The sequence below is a fragment of the Physella acuta genome, unplaced genomic scaffold (assembly GCF_028476545.2).
Source record: "Physella acuta isolate Inbredline_101_S28 unplaced genomic scaffold, ASM2847654v3 ptg000399l, whole genome shotgun sequence".
In the NCBI taxonomy this organism is placed as follows: domain Eukaryota; kingdom Metazoa; phylum Mollusca; class Gastropoda; family Physidae; genus Physella; species Physella acuta.
The window spans coordinates 227,501-254,052 of NW_026731918.1; the positions used below are offsets into that span (position 1 = coordinate 227,501).

Below are 26,552 nucleotides of genomic sequence, written 5' to 3' on the forward strand. Positions count from 1 at the left end.
AAAAAACTAAATAACTATACTACTTCTTTACTTATATACTATAATAAAAAGAAATTCCATGCATTTTAAAAACTGACGAAGTAAGATAACTAATTAAACTGAAATTCTTTATAAATTACCCTAATAGCGTTGTGATGTTCATCTAGTTTTGTTACTCTGGTTCCTAATCATGACTTGTTTAGCATAAATTTACTTGTTACTAGTATATTTATTTCTTCTAGTTAGTTATTGATCAAAGTCAACTTCTGGAAATGTCTAGGTCCTAACTTATACAATTATCAGAAATCTTAGAGCAGGTTCAAAAAGACAGGTCAATATCCTGATTGGGAAATTTCTCTATGAGGTTGGGTAGCATTGTAATTAATAGTCAATATCCTGGTTGAGTTTGTCTTCTTCAAGGTTACAGATCAAATTATGGAATCTAGTAAGGGATCCTTCCATTGGTCCAGAGTATAGAAAATGTCTGTGAATAAAAACAATTAATTAGCATTTCAAATATACTGACTTATATAACAGGCCTGTATATCTTTATACCAACTTAAATATCAATCATGTAACATTACATCATTATAAATAATAAGCAAAGTGCATACAATACTAACATTTGACATATGGTTTCCTTCAAAAGTATTCAGGAGTCCTGTTGTTGCTTTCACAACAATACAAAATTTTTGGTAGGCCAATGAGTTTCCCCTTTCTTTCATGCTAATATCTTGCTCTGTAAATAGAATAATAATAATATTAAAAGTAAGGCTGCTCAATGCTTTTTAGATATTAAATGAAAGCACTATAGATAGTTATACTACTAGATCTAAATATTAACATGAAAGCCATAGTGAATCTAACTAATCTAAGTAGATCTAGACTAAATCTAGAAACAACTTTGGACTAAACTATTATGGAAGGGGGGCTACATTTTATTTTAAGTCGTCTTTACAATAAATCTAGAGATAAAAAATGTAAATGATCATAATATTCTAAAATTTAATGTAACTACTGCACATATATAGAATAGTTAACTATGAAACTAGGAAAGACAAAAAGAAAACAATGCTACAATAAATTGAAAGTATGCTGTTAACCGCTGCGGTAATATAATAGTTGAACCCAACACTACGAGAAAGTAAAAAAAACATGGCGGACAATCGGCTTGAAATATCGACAAAATATTGATAGTTTAATCGGCCGATGTTATTAACTAACATAATTTACTAAAACAAATTAAATTCTATCATCCTTTAAAACATCTTTTTGATTTAATTGCGCATTCCTTTTTTATTTCAGTGACCATAAATTAAATACAACTGACTTTTAAAAAAGGCTAGATAATTTTTTGGAAAAAATTTTTTTAAGCGTGGAGCAATTACCGATAAGCGGACACTAATATTCAAATGTATTAAAGCAGCAGTTAATCATAAATAAATAGAATATAGCTAGTAATATAATATGCATTCAACTTACCTGCACGTGTTTTTAAATCCACTGTAATCAACGAATAAACACAAAATCTTGCTCTGAACCGAGGTCGGGTGTTCCGGAATTCAACACAATCTTGACTCGAGCCGGCGAAATTTAGATGCGGGTCGTCGCGATTTGTATACATTGGTTTCATTTACTGCGGTCCGACCCCATACATGGAGTGTTCATTAAATCGTAACAGTTTTATGGCAAATTGGATGCCCTTTCGGAATATACAACTTTGGCGGCTGTAAAATTATTTTTTCATGGAAAAAAATCATTTTAAAATTTTAAATTGAACATTTTTAGCATTTAATTATATTACACAGCTGGCAAAGTTATACCATCTTACAGAGCTACCATTCTTCTTTCTAAATCAGTGGTTTCTAATTGCGTATGTATTATGGGGTCGGACCGCCGCGCGATGCCGCAACGCGACCAAAAAATTTCAAAACCGGCTTAAATTTTTCGGCTCATTTAGAATACCTAATATATATATGTATATATATATATATATATATATGTATATATATATATATATGTATATATATATATATATGTATATATCTATATGTATATGTATATCTATCATACGTGCCTACCCATGTCAGCCAAAAGTAGGAACAGTCATGCCTAAAAAGAGGAGTTACACACGTTATATCAGCATGCGCCTGCCCTACTGAAACTTTATCTTCCTTTCTAGACAGCATTTTTAAACCCAGAGTTGAAGCACTACCAGCATCACTCAAAGATACCAACCATGCAATTCTAACTTAAGAATCTCTCAAATTTACTAGTAATAAACCGAGATTAATTTTCTTATTAGACATGGTGTCTTTGTAAACCTCTATACCCCACAAAGATGGTCTACTAGCAATTAAACCCCCATCCGTCTATTGACAGTAACACTATACTTAGGTTAGTTCTCAACCTCAACTCGTTCGATGGGCAGTTTTTTGACAAAATAAGTGGAGTAGCTATGGGGACTAAATGGGTCCCAGTTATGCATTTTTTTTCATGGGTTACCTGGAGGGTCAAATCCAGGAAAAATACACTGGCAGAATTCCAGGTTTTTATCAGCGGTACATTGATGATGGGTTAGGCATCACAGAGATGTCAGAAGAAGAACTAAAAGATTTTATATCATTCTGCAACAACTACCACCCAAACATTAAATTTAACTCTGAAATAAATTTCAGGCAGTTCTGTTAACTTCCATGACATGACAATATCATTTAACGCTACCAATGTTGAAACGACCTTATTCTACAAACTAACTGACTCACACTCATATCTGCTGTACACTTCTTGACACCCCCCGGCCTGCAAAAATTTGATACCATTCTCATGACGTATTTGTCAAGATGATGATGACTTCTGGAACAATGCCCATGAGCTATTAAAGTTCTTCCTACTCTGGTCATATCCAGAGCATATACTCCAGTCAGCAATACACTGCATAAGAACTGTTGACCACCAGGCCTCCCTTCTACGATTTCCAAAACAAAAGTCAGATAGAACTAAACTAATTTTACCCTACCACCCTCATTCGGATTTAGCTAAAAATATTATAAAAATTATTCTATCCTTAAGTCCGACCCCCATTTAGGCCATTTATTTCAAAAGAATCCTTTGGTGGTGTTTAGAAGGGAACGCAATCTTAGAGACCTTTTAGTCCGGAGCCGACAGCCACTAACTATCACCACAAGTTTAGGCACTACTTCTTGTTCCCGCAACTGCAACACGTGTCATTTCACCCGTCAGGTTGAATCACTTCAGCTGCCTATGGGAACCCTCCAAATAAAAAATCAATTCAACTGTGAATCCCGTAATGTAGTTTATGTCATCCAGTGTAGGCGATGCAATATCTTTTAAATTGGACAAACGGGGAAACGATTGTCTGACAGTGTTAGCCAACACCTGCGGTCAATAAACAATGAAGATAGTTTTCCTGTGGCCAAACACTTTAACAAGAGTGGGCATGACATAAAAAACGACTTTAGTGTAACCGCTGTTCAGTTTTGCCATATTTTTAAAAACCGCCTACACACTGAACCGCGACTTATACTTAAGTTTGGCACACAGTCACCAGATGGTTTGAATGAACAGGTATCTTTCACCTAACAAAGCCCCAACAGCCCCCCCTCCAACCACACCCTATTAGGTGTCCAAGCGTCCTTTACGCGTCTTTTCTTTTGGGTATCATGGCCTTTAGACAAGACGTGTTTTCACTGTCGAGCTAAGTCCAAAACTGTGTTACTGTTTGTCTTTTGTCTAATCTGTAACCACACTGTTGTGTGCTGACGAAGTCCTTGGGTCGAAACGTCCATAGTATTTATAACTGTCTTTAACTTGTAAGGTAACTAATCTGTTTTATTACTTATTTTATTAACCTCAGTGCAGCTACCATTAGTATTACTAATTAGATAGATGATACTTGTAAATATTGTAAGTTAACTAGGAAATGGCAACGTGTGCCAAAGGGAGATAATAGTTATTCCCTGCCTTTTTTTTTCAATTAGATTTATTTTCTCCTTTAGTAATTTTTTTTAAAAAAAAATTAGAACAAACTGAGTCAAAATCAGAATGACGGAAAAAATTACTTTTTTAGCTGAAAAAATGTTTTAATTTCGCAAGGGCGGCGCCCCTTGGAAGAATGTGATTCTTCTCTATATACGATAAATTTAAAAAAAAAATAAAGTCAGATGCGGTTTGACACCATTTATCATAAAAATTTAGGGAGTTGATGAATACTCCCGAGATGGTTTCTCCGGGGGGGGGGGGGGGGGGGATTTAATTGTGTACTGGCGGACCCAGAAGGATGGGATTGGCGCCCTGGTCTTTCCCGTGAGCACTATGGCAACTACGTTCATTCTAAACAGTATGATAGACAATGGATAAGACGGGCGTTACAGTCGCTCACTAAATTGAATCAGGCCTGTCCGCCGGCGCCATGGTAGGGTGCGATTTGGCTACGAACAAAAATTTCAGTTTCAGCCCCCAAAGGCTCACATGGGCTGCTGAGGGCCCTGTAATACATTTTTTAAAATAATCACATAAATTAACTAGGTTGTTAAAAAAAATTCCAAACAGTTTCGCCACTTTGCGAATGATGCAATTAGCATCTAATTTTAGACGATCCAATCAGAAATTGAGATCGAGCTTTTATAAATACATCATTAGTAATGCTAACAAATCACATCAGTCACACTGATGTTTATAACACGTCAAAAACATTTTTTTTAGTGTTAAAGAAAAAACCCTGTTGATTTGTTTAATGTTAGCGAATGACACAATCGGAATCATTGTTTCAGGGTGCTATGTGGCGCTCTGGGTTATCCTGGGACTCCCAAGAGCGCTGCTTTACGTCCCTGACATATGGGCGGTTACTGAAGTGTGTTCTACCTCATTATTTCGGTGAGTGATTAACGAACACTCAAGGTTTTCATGCGGTAGTGTAGTTAAACCTGTGTCCCGACATTTATGGTCCTAGCGCAGGCATTGTTTACATTTAAATAAATCAGTTTTAGAAAACAAGGTCACGCGTCTAAGAATATAGGATTTGTAACGCATTGATGAAACACTTCTTATATATTTCATCAGACTTTCTTCTAGTATATAATATAAGCTACTAACGTCTTCAGCATAGTTAAGTATATGACCAAGGCTATTCCCAGCCGTTGGGAATAGCCGTGTTGGGCTATTCCCAGCCAACTGCAAATAGCCCCAATATGGTTATTCATAGTTGGCTAAATTTCATGCTAAATACAACTGGGCATTTATAGTGACTGGGGAGTTAGGTATGGATTAAGAGAGAAGTGCTATTTTTTATTGTTATATTTTCATTAAAAAAAATTATTATGGTTTAAATTTAGTTTAGCTTTTAGTTTTAGGCTCATATCAGACATGTCTGTGACGGAAGTTGTAGATGATCAATTATGCACTCTAATTAAATCTAAACTAGATTAATCTATATATATAATTCTCTTCTGGGAGCCGTTAGAAAACAAGCTGCAAGAGCCTCCTTGCAGTCCCCTCTCTTTCTCTCTATCACTATCACCCCCACATTGTCTGGCGTGAGCTGTGGTCATGCTAAATGTTTACAAATCGTAGAGCCGTAGATCCGGGTTTCTATTAGGGGCAGATAATTTAGTTCGATTTTAAACTTACAGGAGGTAACTAAGAAATAACTAAGAGGAGGCTGCTTTCACGGGGGGGGGGGGGGGGGGGGTGCAGGGTCGGGGTTAGGGGAAAGGGGGGGGGGGGGGGTTAGTGTTTTAAAGCAAATATTTTCAGTGGCAGCATTGGTACTGTCGAATTCACAAATTATGAATTACTGAAAAGTAGAAAATAAAACAACTAGGCCTAAATAGCGGCGTATGATGCGCTGCGGGTCGGCTCGTAGATCTAGTAATTTTTAAGAAAATATTATTTATGCATCACTTTAGTTAATTGTTCACATTGCTTTTCAACTATCAATTTAAAATTCACATAGAATAAATATCAGGTGAAATAGCGCTTCCTTTTTGATCAGCTATCATTCAGTTTCCATCACACTTTTCGCAAGTTTTTTTTCTTTTAGCAAAAATCTAAGGGACAGGTTTTTTTCCAGATAGGCCAGCAATTACGTGAAAAAGGAAAAAAAAATTTAATTTAACCTTTCATGAATAATTGGGGGGGGGGGAGGGGAAGGGGAGAGAAGAATTGTTAACAAGGGGCACACAACATTAAGTAGCATTACTCGCTTGCTAATGACAATATGCCGTCTGGACCGGACATATGACTTCCGATGATTTTTCTGCCAAATTCCAGTGACTTTCTGCTAAATTCTTTTAAAAATGTTTACCACGAGCAAAATGGCGGGGTTTTCACTACTAACTATAGGTGGCAGTCATGCGTCCGGTCAGGACGCCATGTTGTTGTTAGCAACCGACCACGCCTCCAAGTTAGCGAGTAATATTATTTAGTAGTCATGTTCAAATTGACAAATGAGTAGGCCTAAATTTTAGATTTAGCGAGAATAACTACATTAAGTGTCAAAGCGATATGGCATTTGATGGGTTAGAACCCCCAACTTCCGGCACGATCGGTAACAGTCACTCACACATATAATATCACATATCCACATCTTCATGCTTGCTTAGGGGTTTTTAACATTAAATCTATCAAAACAGTCAGACTGTGAATAGCCCTCTAATCTAATAAGGCTATTCACAGTTGATTGGGTAGGCTTTTTGATGAGAATTACAGAATGATTTTTTTATTAAAAATGTATCAATAATAGCTTGCACACTAGTAAACTAAGCCAATTTAGCATATTTTAACTTTCTGTGCAAAGTCATTATTACTGAAAAAAATTCCAAAGTCAGGTCAGCCTGTGGCACCCTCCACTGAACATGACAGAAGGAAAAAAAAACTTGACCCGTGACCTTCAATAAAACAGAATTTGCTTTTGTTTTTTTTTCATTTTTAGTAAATATGTGCTTAATCTTACCCAATAAGTGATAAAAATTTGAAAATTAATTTTAATTACTGTTGTAAAGTGAGATAAACAGCTTAATAAACATGTGTTTTCTTGAGGGGGTGTGGCACATCCCGACATCGCATTGTTTGTAACTTTATATTTGTGTTTTATGACTATATTTGTTCACAATCAGCATGCTATGCTTTTAATTTTGATAAAGGGTAAGTATACCAAGTTACAAAACCTGAAATCTAACTAATAATTCATACTTTCAGTTTAAAAAAATAATGAAAACGATCATCAATGAAGAAAGCGTAAACATTCTATTTTTAGGTGTGACATAAAAAACAGTCATAAATCTAGCCGAATGATTGGATTCTTGCGCGTCACACATTTTCCCGCGCTTCGTGTTCACCAAAAAAGATTATAATAAAATGGCATTATTATTCTTACAGAGCATATCTCATGCCTACCATAAATTATTACCAGTTTATTGTAACGTGTGTAAAATTAATGCTTTCAAGTAAAAAATAGCAATAGTCTGGTTAAAAATACCTGCGGTATTTTATAGTTATTTGATTCGAAAGATAAGAATTATATAGAGCTACTTTCACTAAGGCGCCGCTTGCGAGACAAACATAGAAATTAGGCCAAAAGTAGATCCGACAATTCTTAAATAACAGACTTAAATAGAAACGGATAGTTCCGATTTCTTAAATTAACGATGGCTTCGTAATCATTAGTTTTATCGCTCTACCCATTAGTGAAAGCGAAACTGGTCGCCATTTTTGGTAAGCGCATGAGCCGTGAGATGGCTTCAAAACAACAAACCCGGAAGCTGTGAATTCGAACGGCCTAGATTGGGAATAGACACTTCGTAGGGTCCTAAGTAAGTAGATCTAGGCCTATATTGAAACATTAAACAATGGTCATACTTGTCACCAAAAGATTTCTTCCACCAGTCAGCAGCATCTCCTTTGGTTATTCTGAAATTTTCTCCAGCAAACGTACCACTTGGGTAGATAGCTTTTAATTCTGCCAGCATATGAGAAAAAACAAGGCTTAATTTTGTGAGATTTCTTCGGTAGTGTGAATTCTCATCATACATTTTATCTTTTCCATCCCTAAATAGTTTAATAGTATTTTTGCACTTATTTAGCAAGTTCTCGATGAAAGTCCTGAAGTATTCACATTCGTTTAATGACTGTAATTTTTCGTCGTGCTTGTTACAAATAGTTCTTAAATGTTGGTATGTGTCAGGCAAAATGTCCAAAATAAACGGGGGACTATTACGTAAGTTCATTTTTGGATGCTGGCACAGTTTTACAACTTTGTCCATCATCTTCCAAGACTTTTCTATTGTCTTCTTGTCAACAACTGCTAATTTTGGCGTAACTAGGACTCCATGTATTTGTCTGAACATAGCACCAAGATTTTTCGCTTGTTTGCTGCCTGACGCCATCTTACTTTTCTTCCTGGTACACCATGTACCGACCATCCGGCGGAACTTGAAGAAATCTGTGACACAAGAACGTGGTAAAGTTAAAAGTGTAGGCGTCACCGCAAAACTAACGCTCTAAAATACCAAATGTTATTAAAATTACTAGATTAATATTATAAAGAAAAACTACTACACCCAGCTGTATTGAACACCGTCATTATTAACTGTGCACAGATTTAATATATATTACTAAGAAAACGATGTGTTTTTTCGCCCTTTAGTTAATTAATGGATAAAAGCGTGTGCATAGATAAGGAGAGGGGTGATACCAATCGCACCCACCTCAGACCAGAGGCGTAGCGGGGGGGGGCATATGTCCCCGGGCGCCGACCTTAGGGGGCGCCAAAATGGGTTGGGAAAACAAATTGAAAGTTTGAGGGAGGGGGTGAGTAAATCAAAAGTTCGAGGGGGGGGGGTGTGCAAATCCCGAAAGTTTGAGGGGGGGGGGGGGGTGCAAATCGAAAGTTTGTCCCCGGGCGCCGGGAAGGGTCGCTACGCCTCTGTCTCAGACAAACTGACAAACATTGTCCTGATTAGGAGTGATAAAATATTTAGTACTTTGACGCATTTCCTGTTTAGAAATAATAAACATCGTATAAATTTAAAACCCTTTTTAGTGCATTATCACATTACTAGCCATCGATACCCGTTTCACGTGAATTATAGGCCTATATATTTTAAAATATTGAACTTGTTTGAGAAAAATAATTTATAAAATAGTTATTGGTCAAAAACGCAATGTGCATTACTACACGCTGTAACATATTGGGATTTGTGAGGTCAGGGGAACTCACTCTTCTTGTATTAGTTATATTTATAATGTTGTTATTGAGTGATGTCCCTTGTATTTATCTATCATTGTTCCTCTTCCGTTTACCAAAAAAAGATGGCTACATGCTGATGGCTTCTGTCTCCGTTGTGTATTCCCAATCTATTATAACTGGCGACGAAGATAAATAATCTACTAGAATGAGCACCTACTTACGCAAAAAAGAGGTTTGCTAGAGCATATTGGCTAAGTATTTCTAGAATAATGGCGCTGTATGGCCAAATAAAAGAATTTGATTCGAATGATGAAATCATTCAAGATTACCTAGATAGGTTAAGCTTTTACCTTGAAGCAAACAACGTGACGATAGAAGCCAAAAAGAGAGCTGTTTTGTTAACAGTCATAGGGCCTCAACAATTTAGGCTATTAAAGGACTTAGATGCGCACCAGCTAGTCTAACTACCAAGAGCTTTAACGAGCTGAGCAAATTGCTAACAGACCACCATGCGCCTACCCCATCAAAGTTTCTATGTAGAGCTAGATTTGACAGTAGGACTCGTCAACCAAACGAGTCAATATCAGAATATGTTGCTGCTTTACGTCATTTAAGTGAATTTTGTGAATTCGGCAATACGCTGTCTGACAGACTATGTGAAAAGTTTGTGACAGGTGTAAACAGCCCTGATGTTCAAAGAAAGTTGCTGCTCGAGTCAGATCTAACATTGGAAAAAGCAATACAACTTGCAACTTCATTCCAGCAGTCATCAGATGCGGCGAGATCTCTAGCACCTTCAGAGATCCATGCAGTAAACAGCAGGTTAGTCAATAAACACCAACCCCATCAGAGCATTCCAACTTATGCTAAACAGCCTGCACGTTTAAAGCCTAGATCTAAATCTAGTAATAATTATCAAAAATGTCATCGATGCAAAGGTCCCCATGCATCTCATCGGTGCAAGTTCAAGTCTGCAACTTGTTATAAGTGCAGTAAGCAAGGTCACATTGCCAAGGCCTGCTTTGCAAAGTCTTCGTCTGTTGCTAAATCTAGCCAGTCAAGACAGTACCGCAACCAAAGGCAGCACTATGTTAACTCTCACCAAGACTACCTAACCCAACCAATGAACCACTCTACCTGTGAAAATGCTCAAACTGATTCGCAGCCGGATTTCAACCTGTTCTCTGTGAAATCAATAAGTCATGCTCCCATCAATGTACTAGTTAATATCAACGGTAAGAGCATCAGCTTCCAACTTGACACTGGAGCATCTCTAACAGTCATCACAAAGAAGGACTTTGACGCTGTCACAGGAGAATCAGTGCCTCTACAACCATGTCACAAGTGTCTAACAACATACACTGGTGACAATGTTCCGGTAATAGGAGAGTGTATGGTTCATGTAAGTTATAATGGTCAAAGTGTTAAACTTCCTCTTCTTGTGGTTGAAGGAAATGGACCACCATTACTAGGTAGGAACTGGTTAAGTGATCTTAAGTTAAATTGGAAGAGTATATGTTCATTGAACAATGCAAGAGAATCTAGTCTTACTTCAATAGATAAAGTAATATCTGAAAATAAATGTGTTTTTGGTAATTCTGGATTACTAAATGATAGAACAGTGAAGATAAGCATTAAAGACACAAATCCAAGAGACTGCAAAGCTAGAGTTCCACCTTATGCAATGAGGAATAAAATTGAAAATGAGCTAAGTAGATTGGAATCTAATGGCATCATAAAGAAGGTAGACTATTCCGATTGGGCAACGCCCATTGTGCCAGTGTTAAAGAAGGATGGTTCTATAAGAATTTGTGGAGACTATAAAACTACACTGAATAAGCAAATAGAGCTAAATAGGTACCCTATACCTAACATTGAGGAAATTTCTTTGAATTTGGCAGGAGGAGACAAATTCACTGAATTAGACTTTAGTCATGCTTACACTCAACTAGAACTGCATCCAGATTCAAAAGTCTATACGACAATAAACACACATAAAGGACTCTACCAATATGAAAGACTATGTTTTGGCATATCATCTAGCCCTGGAATTTTCCAAGCTGTCATGGACAGTATTTTTAAGGATATTCCAAATGTTTGTGTTTACTTTGACAATGTGTACATAACTGGTAAGAATGACACTGAACATCTTAAAACACTAGATAAAGTCTTGAAAATAGTTGGTGAAAAAGGTTTAAAGATAAACAAAGATAAATGTCAATTCATGTTGACAGAAATTAGTTTTCTTGGTTATATATTGAGCAAACAAGGCATCAGACCTCAACCTGAGAAAACAAAAGCCATTAACCATTAATGTCCCATTCATCCTACCAAAACTCCACCCATGACGGCCCAATGTAAGGAGCATAACTCTGTATGATCAAGTGAATAGTTTCACAAAATATTTGTTTTTTTCTAAATGAAATTGAAAATTAAGATAAAAACTACTGCTTAATGTTGGGAATAAACCTGGCTTTCCAACAGTATTAAATAGAATATATTATATTCGGTAAAAGTACAGTAAAAAAATAAAAAATGTCGGAGAAAATTCAAAACAGGTCATTTTCGGTAGTCAACTTTATTTATTTTTGTCTAAACAACTAAGCATTGAATTTAACAGTTAAATATCAATTTGGTTATGTTTAAGATAAATAATTCATAAAATACATGCCTAGATACGTTTAGAGGCATTATTTTATTTTATTTTTAACATTAAATCTACTAAAAAAAGGACAGATGAGTCTAAAATTTCGAGATCGAAAGAAGCTATTATTTTTTATCTTTCAAAAGCGCCATTGAAATTATAAGACCGGAAAAGGATGGTGAAACTATCCGACTTCCTGTTTAGTTAAAAATTAGGATTTGTAGGCCAAATTTTAATGAAACAAATTTAATTTTTCTATGCGTATTTTAAGCGGGCGGCAGCGGGCGTTACGGGACATTAACGGTGTCGGGCGGCAGCGGGCGTTACGGGACATTAATGGTTAAAGAAGCACCCAAACCTGAAAATACCCAACAACTAAGAGATTTTTTGGGCTTGATAAATTACTATGCAAAGTTCATAGGAAATCTGTCTGGTAAACTATCACCACTGTACAAGCTGCTACAGAAAAATGCAACTTGGCACTGGGGTAAACAACAAGATACTGCTTTTAATACAGCAAAAGAGGCTTTGTCTTCTGACACCTTACTAACTCACTATGACCCAGGGAAAAGACTTATATTAACATGTGATGCTTCACCAGATGGTGTAGGAGCAGTCTTATCCCACATAGATGAAAAGGGTGACAGACCCATTGCTTTTGCCAGTAGATCTTTGAACCAGGCTGAGAAAAATTATTCTCAATTAGATAGGGAAGGCTTAGACATCATTTTTGGTGTTAAGAAATTTCATAAGTTTCTGTTTGGTAGGAAGTTCACCATCTTTACAGATCATAAACCATTGCTAGGTTTATTTGGAGAAAACAAAACCCTACCTGAGCATGCCTCACCAAGAATTCAAAGATGGGCTATCACACTAACTGCATACAATTATGAATTGAGATACAAACCTGGATCTGAGAATAGTGCAGATAGTCTTAGTAGATTACCTTTAAAAAACCAAAGCCTTAGCTATATACCAGAAGATGTATTTGTTCTCTTCACTATCATGGATAACTCCAATATAAATGTGAATGATATTAAAAGAGAAACACAAAAAGATGAGTGCTTAATAAAAGTATATGAGTACTGTAAGAATGGTTGGCCTGAAGAGTCTGTGAATGATGACTTAAGACCATATAAAATAAGAAATAAAAACCTTTGTGAAGATAATATAAAAGATGGAGAAGATGCAGTCCATTATCAGTCAGAGTTGCCTAAACAAAGTATTTGTAACTTAATAAATGATTATGGTGATATGGCAATTTCAAATGCTTTTAAAGAGAATACATTAGTAAGAAGGAATGTGATCATCAAACAACTTTGCTAACATCATTAGCACTTACAGAAACTAAAAGGGTAACATCAAAAGAAAAAAGATTTTTGCCATTTAATACACCCACTTCAAATACTGGATCACAGTTGCAAAGTGATATAGTCCAGGATATTACTTTTAAACAGTATTTTTGGTTACCAAAAAGCACTATCAGATTACCTGAGGAAATTGATCAATCAAAGAAATCTATGTCAGTCAAGGATCTGAATAACAGCATAATACTTTCAGATGCCAATTCAAAAATAGTTCCATTAAATCATGACAAACATTCATTGAAAGAGAATTTGGTGTTAATGAGAATGTGTATCTAAGAAATTATGGGAGAAAGGAAAAATGGATACCAGGTCAAATTGTTCAATGTACAGGACCTGTGTGTTATAAAGTAAAAACAAATGATGGACTTATTGTCCATAGACATGCAGACCAGTTAAAAATAACTTGTGCAGATAATAAGTGTGAATCTGTCAATCCCACCAAATCTGATCAGTTCACACCAACTCAGTTTGTTCCACAACCAAGTTCTGTTGATATGAGTGAACCAAGTTGTCTAGAGTCAGAAAATGTAAATTCTGGAGTTAATGATTTAAATCCTAGACCTCCTGAGATAGAGAATCCAAATGGTCAGAATATTGAGTCACCAAATCAAAAGCCACTGAGAAGGTCAAACAGGACAATCAAAGTCCCAAATAAGTTAGACCTATGATTTTAAAGGTCAAAAGGACTTTGACATCATTGTTTGTATTTTAATTGTGTTGTAACATATTGTGCATTGTTTGTAAGGATGTAATCTACCATAGTGTTCATGTTACAATATAATTGGTGATTTTAAGATACTGTAATTTGTTCTATTGAGAGATGTGTTGTGTTTACTAAGGGTAAAGGGATGTAACATATTGGGATTTGTGAGGTCAGGGGAACTCACTCTTCTTGTATTAGTTATATTTATAATGTTGTTATTGAGTGATGTCCCTTGTATTTATCTATCATTGTTCCTCTTCCGTTTACCAAAAAAAGATGGCTACATGCTGATGGCTTCTGTCTCCGTTGTGTATTCCCAATCTATTATACACGCTGAACGATATTACTGACAAATCAAAGAAATAACTAATTAGCTAAAAAATCCGACACATTTAACATAACACAGGCACACACTGGTTAAGTGACTTAAATGATTCCGTTAAAATCTCGGCTATTCCACTGTATTCTTCTTGTTTTTAAAGTGATTTCTTTTTATTAGGTTTTTATGAATAGATCTATAGATTTAAATGAAATAGTTCATTTCATCATCGGTAACCATACCATATTAAATGCACTCGCTGATTAAGAGACTTAAAATTAAGAGACTTCTAAGATTTCTTTAAAAACCCGGCTGTTCAAAGGTAGTTATATTGTTTTTAGTAGATAGTCTAAATCCAGATCTTAGCGTCTACGTCTAGTTTTTCCGTAGATCTAGTTTAGATCTGGAATCGAGATCTAGATCTATATCTACAATTTAAATAGATAAAGTAAAAACTTATAAATGTTTAGGCCGAGAAAATCGTATTGTATACAGATCTGGAATCGAGATCTAGATCTATATCTACAATTTAAATAGATAAAGTAAAAACTTATAAATGTTTAGGCCGAGAAAATCGTATTGTATACATTTCATAGCATACGTAGAATTTAGCTCTAAATCATATTTGAATGAAATAATTCATTTCTTTATTTCATTCTAAACTCGGAAGATGACGTCATCAGTTTCGTGCTCTTTTTTTTTTAGTGTAAACAAAAAGCGACGTCATTGTTAAATGCGTTCTTGTCCCAAGTATAAACATTTCTCTGGTTGCATAATTAAAATTGTTTTTCTACATAAAATTGTGGTTATACATTTAAAACATCTAACATATTATTTTCAACAAAAGTCCGTATAAAGTTCTTCATATATCGCTGCAGATTCTGATGTGATGTCCGGCGAAAATATTTTGCGGACAGAGAGAGAGAGAGAGAGAGAGAGAAGTGCGCACTTGGGCTTTTATATAATAGGATTGGTATAAAAGCTTGTTAAGGATTTTAAAAAAAGTTATATTCATTGGCGGCCTACTTAACTAACACTGACACCACAAATTGTAATTAGTCCTGCATATTGAAGATGGTGAAATTACTTATTGGAGATTCCAGTGCAGTAAAGATGTAGCTAATATATCTGCCTGATAATATTATTCAGCATCTTGTAGCAGACATGTCCGTAGATTTTAATAAAACAAATTTTAAATGAAATCAAGCTTTCACCAACGTTTGCTTTTCAACTCGATGAATCAAAAGACTTGAGTTCATGTTCGCAGTTGCTTGTCTTTGTGAAATAAATGGCGTGCTATATGAAAGCCTTGAGCACTTCACATAATATCTAATAACCAATTAATTAATCATTCAAATTCTCAAACGTTTTTTTTTTAAAACCTAAGCGAAGCTAGGCAGTATGCCTAGTAGATGATAAATAAAAATTCAAATTACATAGAAACAAATTCAAATTTGTGTTTTTAATTGTGATTTGTGTATGTGTTTATGTAACAATCTCTGGTAGAGATTGTTAGTGTTTATATTATTGATGTTTACGTTTGCGCTTGCGTATGCTATTTCGTTTGCCTTTACGTTGATTATGATGTAGACGTTCCGGTTCATGTTCATTTTCAAGTTTAAGTTTGTGTAAGTGGTTGTTATTGTTGTTGTAGTTTGTTAGTGTAAAGTTAAGAGTTAGGTTTAGGATTATGTATATATTTTCTCAAAATATTTGCATATTGACATTTAATTTGACAATAAATATATTTCCAAAACACGGGCAGCGCCAAGTATTAGCTGTCACAAAGCCAGTGCAGGTCGACAAAACATCTGTGCAGTTCGATGAGGGTGAAGGAGATGAAGATGATTTACAATTTACTGCACTCTCTTCCTTCTGCTGGCGTGCGGCCAACTTTCATTCCATATGATAATTCCTCAATTTAGAATTTTCGATGAATATTTTAGAACAATCCGCGAGATATTTTTATATTGAAGCCGCGATAAATGAACCGCGAAGTAGCGACCGATAACTCAATCACTTAGAAATACGAACATAATACAGTGTATGAGTGTATTAAAGTTCGTATTTCTCAGTGACATTGACTGTTATGTTTAATCTTTCTTTTTTTTTTTTGCGATCTGTTGGTATAACTCACATACTATTTATAACCTTTTTTTTTACCTCCGCTTATCCCCGTCAAATTATTCAATCTAGCTAGTTCCAATTTTCATGTAATTTTGAATAAAATTATTCATTAAATGAGAAGTCTTTAAGATATTTTAAAATTCACGCTAACCGCATTTTTAGGCTAATTAACTTCACGTGTGATAGATGGCTAAAATTAATTTAGAGCTTTTCATTCACTTATTTCATTGTCATAAATATTTTTCAATAATAAGTAAATTCCAAATTTTCCGATTTATTATTTAAAAAGTGTGTGATTCAAAATTGCATAGGCCCACCCATTATCCTATGGATAACTGTAGGTCTAGGGGTCATTCATGAATGACGTCAGGTTTGTTTGCCGATTTTTCTTCCCCCCCCCCCCCCCATTATCAAAGCTAACGTCAAAATAATAATCATGAGTTATAACAATTCGCATGCGTTGTTACTTCACACTGTGCATTTTCCATGTAGGAAAATTTAAAAAAATTAAATGTTTAGAACTTACCATGCAATCGCACTGTCAGTAAGGCATATACCATATTGCATAAATATTTTGTTATTTTTGATACACTTCGTTGGAATGGAGGCCATTCTTCGCCATAAAGTATAATTATGCAACGAATTTTTTACATTGAATTCTAACCTAATTTTAATTTAACCTAGATAGACTCTATATAATATTAAAGGGTAAGATTTTCTATATAATATTAAAGGGTAAGATTTTAGGCATAATTTGTTCGAAAACCTAAGCGAAGCTCGGCAAAATGCCTAGTAATATAGACTATATCTATAATATGGATAAAGTTAAATTTGGGTAAAATGGTGGGTTCAAATAATTTTAGCGGATAAATGCAAACATTAAAATAATATAATAATTATTATTATTATATTATTCAAATTCGCATATAAGAACGATAACTCTCGATTTTCTTTTATTGTTGCTTCCCCTGTCATCATGGTTACGTGCTATAAAGGATTGGTAATACACACTACAGATTTTGTGTAGTAGCTGTAGTGTTGCCATTCAATAAAATATAATCTAGATCTATATCAAATTTAATAGTTAATACAGTTATCATGGCTAGTACAACTCAAACTATTCGGCGACAGCTACCGAATCCCTCAAGGACTTACGATTTTCTATACGGTAGGGTAGAAATATTCCTAGAGATGTAATGTAGAATTTAGATCTAGATCTAGTAGTTTATAATTATAATAATACGTTTATTAAAAATATTACTTAGGCAGGTAATCTATCGTTTTAGGTACGTTAAATCGCCTAGTTAGGTACGTTAAATTGACTAGTAATGTGAAAAACAGGTGACTCCTTAAATTTTAATAATTAATTTACATTTTGAGGAGGATTTAAAAATATTTAGAAAAATACAAAAATCTTAAAATGTTTCCTTGTTTATATGTTTCATTTATGTACCTGTTTTTAAACACTTGAATTAAAACTTTTGGTAATCTATCGTTTTGGGTACGTAAAATCGCCCGCGGTTAGTAATGTACGAAAAAGTTACTTCATTGTCAAGGCTTTAATAGAAGTATATATAGTATATATTGTGATATATTTGTATCAAATATTGTAGATAAATGAATAATAAACCTAATAAATCAATCGCAGTGTTTGCAAGCAAGGTTTGCAATATAAACAGTAGCTATTTGTAAAATAGAGTGGCTTCCCCTGAATCTTTCGCTATAAGTTTAACAAAATAATTACTTAAACAAGATATAGATAGTAAATGTGCACATGGTTGCATCTGTTGGAAACATCGCTAGTCTTCATTTATTACTGAAAAGTTTTAATTCAATTGTTTAAAAACAGGTACATAAATGAAACAAGGAAACATTTTTGTATTTTTCAAAATATAAATCCTCCTCAAAATGTGAAATAATTATTAAAATTTAAGGTAAGGAGTCACCTGTTTTTCACATTACTAGTCGCAGGCGATTTTAGGTACCTAAAACGATAGATTACCAAACTTTTCAGTAATAAATGAAGACTAGCGATGTTTCCAACAGATGCAACCATGCTCATTTACTATAGCAGCCATCTTGTTTATTTTTTAAATTGTAAACTTATAGCGCAAGAATCTAGGGAAGCCACTCTAACTTACAGATGGCCGCTTTTTATATAGCGAATCCTGCTTGCAAACACTGCTGTTTAAAGATAATTTCTTGCCTGTATTGATATATTTAGCCATTGATTTAGGTTTATTATTCATTTATCTACAATATTTGACACAAATCTATCATAATATACTTCTATTAAAGCCTTGACAATGAGGTAACTTTTTGCACATTACTAGCCACGGACGATTTTACGCACCTAAAACGATAGATTACCCTAATTTTATTAATTCACTAATATAATAAATATACTATACTTTACTATTACTATAGTGAATAATAGTGTAACAAATGTAAAAAAAAAATTTAGCTTGACTAATACTAATATTACTTGATCTAGTAATAAATACTAGGCCTACTACACTTCACACTAGATCTAGTTAATACTAATAATAGTTATTACCTCAGACAACTAAGGCACTAGCCATAGTCTAACCTCTAATCTCTAAACAATAAATTTTTAAGGTCCCATGTTTATTAAGAGCTAAGGCTATTCCCAGTTGGCTAGTATGCCTTTCCCCAGTCTGCTATCTTTTCCAACAACTGCAAATAATATCATGACTTGACTAAGTCCTCATTACAGAGCCTCAACCATAATCGATTTGTTCTGTCCCATGCAGTGAATTTTTTGCTGTCTCCCAAGCAGTGGTGAAGCTAGGATTTTTGGGCCTCTATGCAAAAATTATCAGTGGGCCCCTTCATCAGCCATTAGGTTACAATGGAGTTCAACAAAGAGATCAACTGCTACTTACGATGGATAGTTTTAAATAATATAAATATTCTGTACATGTATTTATACGTCCTGATTTTGTATTTATACTATATTATTTTATGTAGGCTTACTACAGCTACTAGCCTGTAGTTTTATAAAAATGTTACAGGCTTTCAGTTAACTTATTGTTTTTGTAAGTTACCAAACACAGTAGCATCACAAGGTGGGGGCAGGATTGCTGTACTCATCTGATAACAACAATTATGCCTGACACCTTGATAAAACACTGTAGAAACTGTCAAAACTATGTTGTATCCAGCTAAAATAATAAATGATTAATGAGAGAGGGCTGACATCTATAGTAAACACACAGGGGAACATCCAATCTTGTGATGCCACTAACCAAACACAATTTTTTTAAAATTGTTCATGATTTATTTAGATCTGGGGTTGTTTTTTTGCTTTTTAATTTTGCAAAATGATTAATAGGTTCATTGAGATTTATTTTTGCTGCTTCTATAAGTTATATACTTAGAATGGCCAAGCTATTGACACAATGGGCATATCTACAATTTGTTTAATAAAAAATGAACGTCATCAAAATGATGCAATCAACTGAACCTTTGCACTCAGGTAGCCTCTGGGTAACTCACTGAGACCAACTGTTACTACTGCTGAAGTAGTGGAGGACACTCCTTGTTCGATTTAATAAATGATTTTAGTATCACTCACTATCCCTAGTGTATAGCGGCACTCATTAAAACTAATACTGGGTTACACGTCCGCCGGGGTGCCGGCTAATGTGCCTGTGCAGTTTGACTGTGGGATCAAGTAGTAACGCTGCGCCAAACATTCAGTCAACGGACCCCAGGTGCAAAAATAGCAGCTGGTTAACTCAGTCGCAAATCGCCCCTCCTTACTGCCGGGATCAACCTCCAAAATAAAATAAAAACTTAATGGCAGAAACCTTCCCAAAAGTTTCATGCACCATTTCAGAAAAACGTCTAGAATAAAAACACCGCATGGAGTATTCTCAACGACTTTCCAAAGTTTCTTGGCGATTGGATGAAAACCAAAAACTTATGTTGTTTGTAGTGCCATATTGATTAAAATGGATAAAATTGATTAAATTAGATAAAAAAATGAAGTGTCATTTAAAGTAAAAATTAGTAGAAAACATTGATAAATGTTGGACTTCATTTGTAGTAAAAAACTGTTTATAGTTGTTAATGTCATTTAAAAAAAATAGTTTAGTTGTTATCATTGATGTTTAGAAGGATGAAATTTCAGGTAGGGCAGACAGTTTGGAGGGCGTTGCAGGTCTGGGAGGGGGGGGGGGGGCTTAGGGAATTTCCCAGTCAGTTGAGGGTTTTAGTGATGCATTTAAACTTACCGGTCAAAGTTCAAGTTTATTTATAGGCTAATTCTCTCAATGTTTTGCACAACAAAGTGGCAACACCTTTAGTGTTATTATTACTGATGGGCCCTGTTCGACCCCCCCCCCCCCCCCCCTCCCCCCTGAATCACACTGCCTGTACAGTTAGAAAGGAATAAGGGCCTTTTTATAATTTTTAACCTTTTTCTTTTTTAAATTATTTATATATAACAAATATTAAAATTCATATGAAAAGGTTTTAATTTTTTTTTAAGAGGGAAAAGGGCCCCCTCCCCCCACCCTCCCCCCTATGCTTTGCTTACGGTAGCTACGCCACTGCTCCCAAGACATCCCGCGGCTTTTAGTTCCATGAGAATAATATCTAACTAGAGTAACATCATTTAACACCAGTGCTGACGGAAGTAAATTTAGATAGCAGTGTCAATTTTTATTGCACTATATTTTTTTTTAATAAAATATAGTTCGAATATTTAAGTTTATTTTCATAACTTCTATGTGAACAACCTGTTATAACCATGCACTCTAAATTTTGTTAGAAATTTTAAAATTTATTATGCATTACTTTTGTAGGTCAATGCTATCAAATTATGATTGTTAAGTTAAGAAAATCAAATATCAGGTGAAAATATTATTTATGTTCCAATCACAATTTGTCAGGGACATAAGGGCGCTCTTGGGACCCCCCGATTACAGTGCCGCAGGGCGCTCCATGCGGTCCTTGGCTCCTTAAAACTAACTTATGCGCAATGTTTATTACAGAATAACCCAGGAAGGCTAATAGCACCCTGCCGGGGCACCGGCTGACGTGCTTGATTCAGTTAAGAGAACGCCTTTATTCCCCATTTTATCCATAGTCTGTCGCATTTTTAAAAATCAATGTATGGGCCATAGCACTCAAGGAACAGCCCAGAACTCAAAATTACGGTGTCATACCGCAATTGACTTTTATTTTTTATATACCTTATATAGAGAAGAATCAAAATGCCCCTGCCGTGGCGCAACCCCTGGGAATTTTTGCAGAAACCTCCCCAGGAGTATCTGCAACAACTTTTTAAAGTTTCATGGCAATCAGATGAAAGGTGTAGCAAAGCATAAAAGACAAACTACAAACACACATACATTGGTTTATATATATATATATATATATATATATATATATATATATATATATGTGTGTGTATATATATATATATATAAATTTTGCACCCCACCCCTGTATAAAATTCCATATTCATAAAAGTTTAAAGTTGAAAATATAGTGGTATACTAAATTATTTCAGATAATAATTACATCTTATCTTCTGCACATGACCATGGAAGAGTCACTTTTCAAGCTCATACAAGCACAAACCGAATTGTAAGTCAGAGCTTTCTTACGATTTATACCTTTTATGGCAGTAAGCAATAAAGATGTAATAAAAAGCTGTAATTATACATGTCACTTATGAAACAAGAATTTTTTTAAACCTGGAAGAATACCTGTTAGTATTGTACTGGTCCACTTACTTCTGTGTGTGTTTGTGTGTATATATATATATATATATATATATATATATATATATATATATATATATATATATATATATATATATATATATATATATATATATATATATATATATATATATATATATATATATATAGGGTGTGAATATATTTATACTATGTTGGAATTCTATTTCTGGGGAGCCAATATATCGGGAGCCATATTATCAGGAACCTATATGTCTCAAGTCAGTATGACGGGAGCCCATTTTGATGGGACCCAAAATGTTTTTATTTCAAGGGCTAGAATTAAATCCACAATTTGCAGATGCAACACAAATTTGATATTTTGTTAGGAGATAGCTCTGGTGGCGTAGACACCTGGACAAATACGAGATTCTCAAAAATGTAATGTTAAGATGTTGTGAAGCTCTTGGTTAACTATTAAAGGGACATAACTGGGTCTATGATTTGGATGTTTATTTTCCATTTGTTCTTTACATACACACAAAAGCAAACAAAGAAAGCACTTGGATTTGATAAAAGAAAAACTTCTTTAAAATGAACACTAAAAGGTTTTTAAACTGTTGCAATGAGTAATAAATAATGATTAATAATTAATATTTGCTTCAGAGCAGATGTAAACAAGCAGTTGCTTGCAAACAATGCATTTGCACAAATGGTGTGTTTTCTGTGTCACATGGGTTAGTCACTTTTAAATAGGGCATTGCAAAGTTTATTTTTAAAACTGCTATTGAATTTTTAAGAGGTTATTTAGTACAAAGAGTCCTTGCGAAAACGTGGATAAAGAGAAATGCTAATTGTTTTGACTAAAGGTCATTAACGGATAAATAGATTGGAATAATTAATATTTGTAAAACTTACAAGTAGTTGTTTAATAAAATAAAATAAAAAATATCAAAGCTTATTGTATAGTGTGGTATATAGCAATGCTTTTTTACAAGCTTTTATTTAACTCACTTCCTCGTCATTCTGTCTGTCGTCAGTCTAGATAGAAACGCAGGAGTGAAAATTCGGACAGTTCTACTTGACCGATACGATTCACAGTTGGCACGTGGGTCAAGACATGAAGACAATGCAATCTGAAACTAAATTTGACTTAATTGGATGCCTAATTAATTTTTTATTAATTAATTAAAATTTGGACCGAATCAATAGGCATGTCTATGCCGACCGCACCACACGCGTCATCACGTTCCATAGCTGCGCCATCAAGTTCAGTAGGCGCGCCATCACGTTCAATAGGCGCAATGGTTTTTAGTCATGTAACTCTATTGTGAATAAAACATGTAAAGTACTGAAAAAAAATTCATAAAAAACGTTTTAATAACAAGATTTTATGTACTTATGCACTAAAAAGTAGAAAATAAATTATACACTACTATTTAAATTACTATAAAGAAAAGCGTGGGTCTCTTCTCAAATATTAGTAAAGGTATCCAATAGGTAGTAAAGTACTAAAGTGACCCACGCTTTTCTTTATAGTAATTAAAATAGTAGTGTATAATTTATTTTCTACTTTTTAGTGCATAAGTACATAAAAGCTTGTTATTAAAACGTTTTTTATGAATTTTTTTGACATTGTTTTTAATTAGCTGAACTCCTGCTATTTAGAATAGAATAAAAACTATATTGTAATTTATTTTTATTGCAAAATATATAAGGCTAAAACATTATAACATCACTCTTTAAAATGATGCAATTTCTGCTACATTATTGTGTGTGAGGGGAGTGGGGTTGCAACACCAAGCAATTATTTATAGGTGTTGTGGCCTGATGAGATGTTACATAATGCAACACAATGGGTTGTAGATGGTTAAAACCTTGAGCATGGCATTACTCCCCTCCAGTCAATACCCCCGATCATTTTTCCAACATTATCATGACCAGATCAATTACCCCCTGTCAACTACCTTACCTCCCAGGACCTCACCCGAACCCAAAAAACTGGGTATTAGGGTATTGGTAATGGTACGTTTAAGGGTAAGTATAAGGGTCATGGTCACTGGTAACAGCCTTGGCCATGTTCATGGTCCTTTTCATTTTTGTGGTCATTGTGGTGGTAGTAGTAGTAGAAATAACGGTAATAAAGGTAATGGTATTGGTGATGGTAAGGGGTAAGGATAGGGTATGATAAAGAATAGTGATAGAGTGAAGGTAAAAGATAATAACATTATTTTGGTTAGTAAGAGGGCCAGATATTTGGGATATTTGGGAGATGGATATGGGAAAAGACAAGTAGGTATAGGTATTAGTTTAATATGTATTCTGTAGTGGGGTAAAATTACATCTATATATATAAAGCAGGCGCGTCAAATTTGGCACGATGGTACCTCGGGGCAATAGAGCACGAGGGCCGGTGACGGTTCGCCGAAAAGTCTACGGAGAGGGGGTCAAAACTGACCTCGACTGACTGGCGCCTTATATGGGCTATATTACGAAAAAAAAATTCCGACGACAAAATTTTGTGAGGTGGTAGGAGAACGCCTTGGGGTGTCACAAAAAACTCGGCATATCTGGGAAAACTTCGTAAAGGGGTCAAAAATGACCAGTTGTATTTCCCTATATAATCTTTGTATTTTATGGGAAAAACAGAGGGTCATTTCAACGCAGACTTTAGGGTACTTAAACTCAGTATATCTGGCTAATTTTTTGCATACTCTTGGGTCAATGGCTTGACATTTAGGAAAAACTGTCGGTTTGACTCAAAGCCCTCGACGAGGGCTAAAAAGTGACCGCGAGTGAAATTCTCTTTATATGAGCTCTATTACGAAAAAAAATTTCCTCCGACAACCCCCCTTGATATTTTGTGAGGTAGTAGGAGAACGCCTTGGGGTGTCACAAAAAACTCGGCATGTCTGGGAAAACTTTGTAAAGGGGTCAAAACTGACCAGTTGTATTTCCCTATATAATCTTTGTATTTTATGGGAAAAACAGAGGGTCATTTCAACGCTGATTTTAGGGTACTTAAACTCAGTATATCTGGCTAATTTTTTGCATACTCTTAGGTAAATGGCTTGACCTTTAGGGAAAACTGTCGCTTTGACTCAAAGCCCTCGACGAGGGCTAAAAAGTGACCGCGAGTGAAATTCTCTTTATATGAGCTCTATTACGAAATTTTTTTCCTCCGACGACCCCCCTTGAAATTTTGTGAGGTGGTAGGAGAATGCCTTGGGGTGTCACAAAAAACTCTGCATATCTGGGAAAACTTCGTAAAGGGGTCAAAACTGACCAGTCGTATTTCCCTAAATAATCTTTGTATTTTATGGGAGAAACAGAGGGTAATTTGAAAACGGATTTTTATGGCACTTACCCTCTTTACATCTGGCTAATTTTTGGCATGCTTATAGGTAAATGGCTTGGCCGTAGGACAAACCTGTCTGTTTGACTTAAAGCCCTCGACCTGGGCTTAAAAGTGACCGCGAGTGAAATTCTTTTTATATGAGCTCCATTACGAAAAAAAATTTCCTCAGACGACCCCCCTTGAAATTTTGTGGTAGGAGAACGCCTTGGGGTGTCACAAAAAACTTCAGGGAAAAATCGGGAAATGGGTCAAAACCGAACAGTCGTATTTCCCTATATAATCTTTGTATTTTATGGGAAAGACAGAGGGTAATTTTAACAAAGATTTTAGGGTACTTACTCTTTGTATATCTGGCTAATTTTTTGCATACACCTCTATAGATGACTAGGCCGTATGAAAAACTGTTGGTCAGACTCAAAGCCCTCGAAGAGGGCTAAAAATGACCGCGAGTTATATTCTCATTATAAGAGATTTGGTCATTTTGCCTATGAACAGGGGAGGTAACTTTTTAATGTAATATTTTTTTAAATATTTTGTATACTCTTTAAAAAAAAAATCATAAAGTATAGCATTGTTTTAAATAGATATTTTGATATAAATTAAGTTTTTTATTGTACTGAAATTGTAAAAATTAATTGCAAAAGTAATTTAATATAATATTTGATTGATACTATTAAGAAAGCCCTTTCAGTTCTAATAACCTTGCGAGTAGTAAGTTTGCGATTATTCCATCAATATTTTAGTGAGAAAAAATTACTCCACTGTATAAATTAAGGCCCTAAGCATTTAACATAACAGCCAATCACCTATTAATTAATCATTCAATTTCTCAATGATTTTGAAAACCTAAGCAAAGCTAGGCAGTATGCCTAGTATGGTTAGAATTGACAGGAGGGGGTGGGTAATATCCCAATCCTAAAACAATCACATTTCAGTAAAAATTTAGGTTTAATTTTTTTTAAAAAGACTTTAAGTTTTTATATTATCAGTGATCTGATACTTAAGGATACTGATGGCTTTTATTTTTCAAGTGGAATTATATTCTGTTCTGTGTGTGGGCAATGTTATAATACACTTGATTATATTTATTTTTATTGTTAGGCCTTGCAATTGTTTACTACAGGGGTCTCCAA

The 26,552-nt window shown here is 34.7% G+C and overlaps 2 protein-coding genes and 1 long non-coding RNA gene across 3 annotated transcripts in view; 1 reads left to right on the top strand and 2 right to left on the bottom strand.

Annotated features, from left to right (window-relative positions):
• The window catches only part of LOC131942309 (uncharacterized), a 2,323-nt gene extending 525 nt beyond the window's left edge, over nucleotides 1–1,798 (bottom strand). The window contains exons 1-3 of the long non-coding RNA XR_009386737.1: nucleotides 1,462–1,798; nucleotides 603–718; nucleotides 1–463 (exon numbers count right to left, since the gene is read on the bottom strand). The exon at nucleotides 1–463 is cut by the window's left edge and continues 525 nt beyond it. This is a non-coding gene — a long non-coding RNA (uncharacterized LOC131942309). The remainder of the gene's footprint in view (nucleotides 464–602; nucleotides 719–1,461) is intronic.
• LOC131942308 (E3 ubiquitin-protein ligase CBL) overlaps nucleotides 1–8,405 on the bottom strand; it is a 32,768-nt gene extending 24,363 nt beyond the window's left edge. Inside the window, exon 1 of the mRNA XM_059302113.1 lies at nucleotides 7,858–8,405. Coding sequence (XP_059158096.1) covers nucleotides 7,858–8,384 — 527 coding nt within the window. The 5' untranslated portion in view covers nucleotides 8,385–8,405. The remainder of the gene's footprint in view (nucleotides 1–7,857) is intronic.
• An 8,920-nt stretch (nucleotides 8,406–17,325) lies between these two features.
• LOC131942310 (cilia- and flagella-associated protein 91-like) overlaps nucleotides 17,326–26,552 on the top strand; it is a 34,401-nt gene continuing 25,174 nt past the window's right edge. The window contains 2 exon segments of the mRNA XM_059302114.1: nucleotides 17,326–17,515; nucleotides 21,890–21,966. Of these exon segments, the coding sequence (XP_059158097.1) occupies nucleotides 17,446–17,515; nucleotides 21,890–21,966 (147 nt within the window). The 5' untranslated portion in view covers nucleotides 17,326–17,445.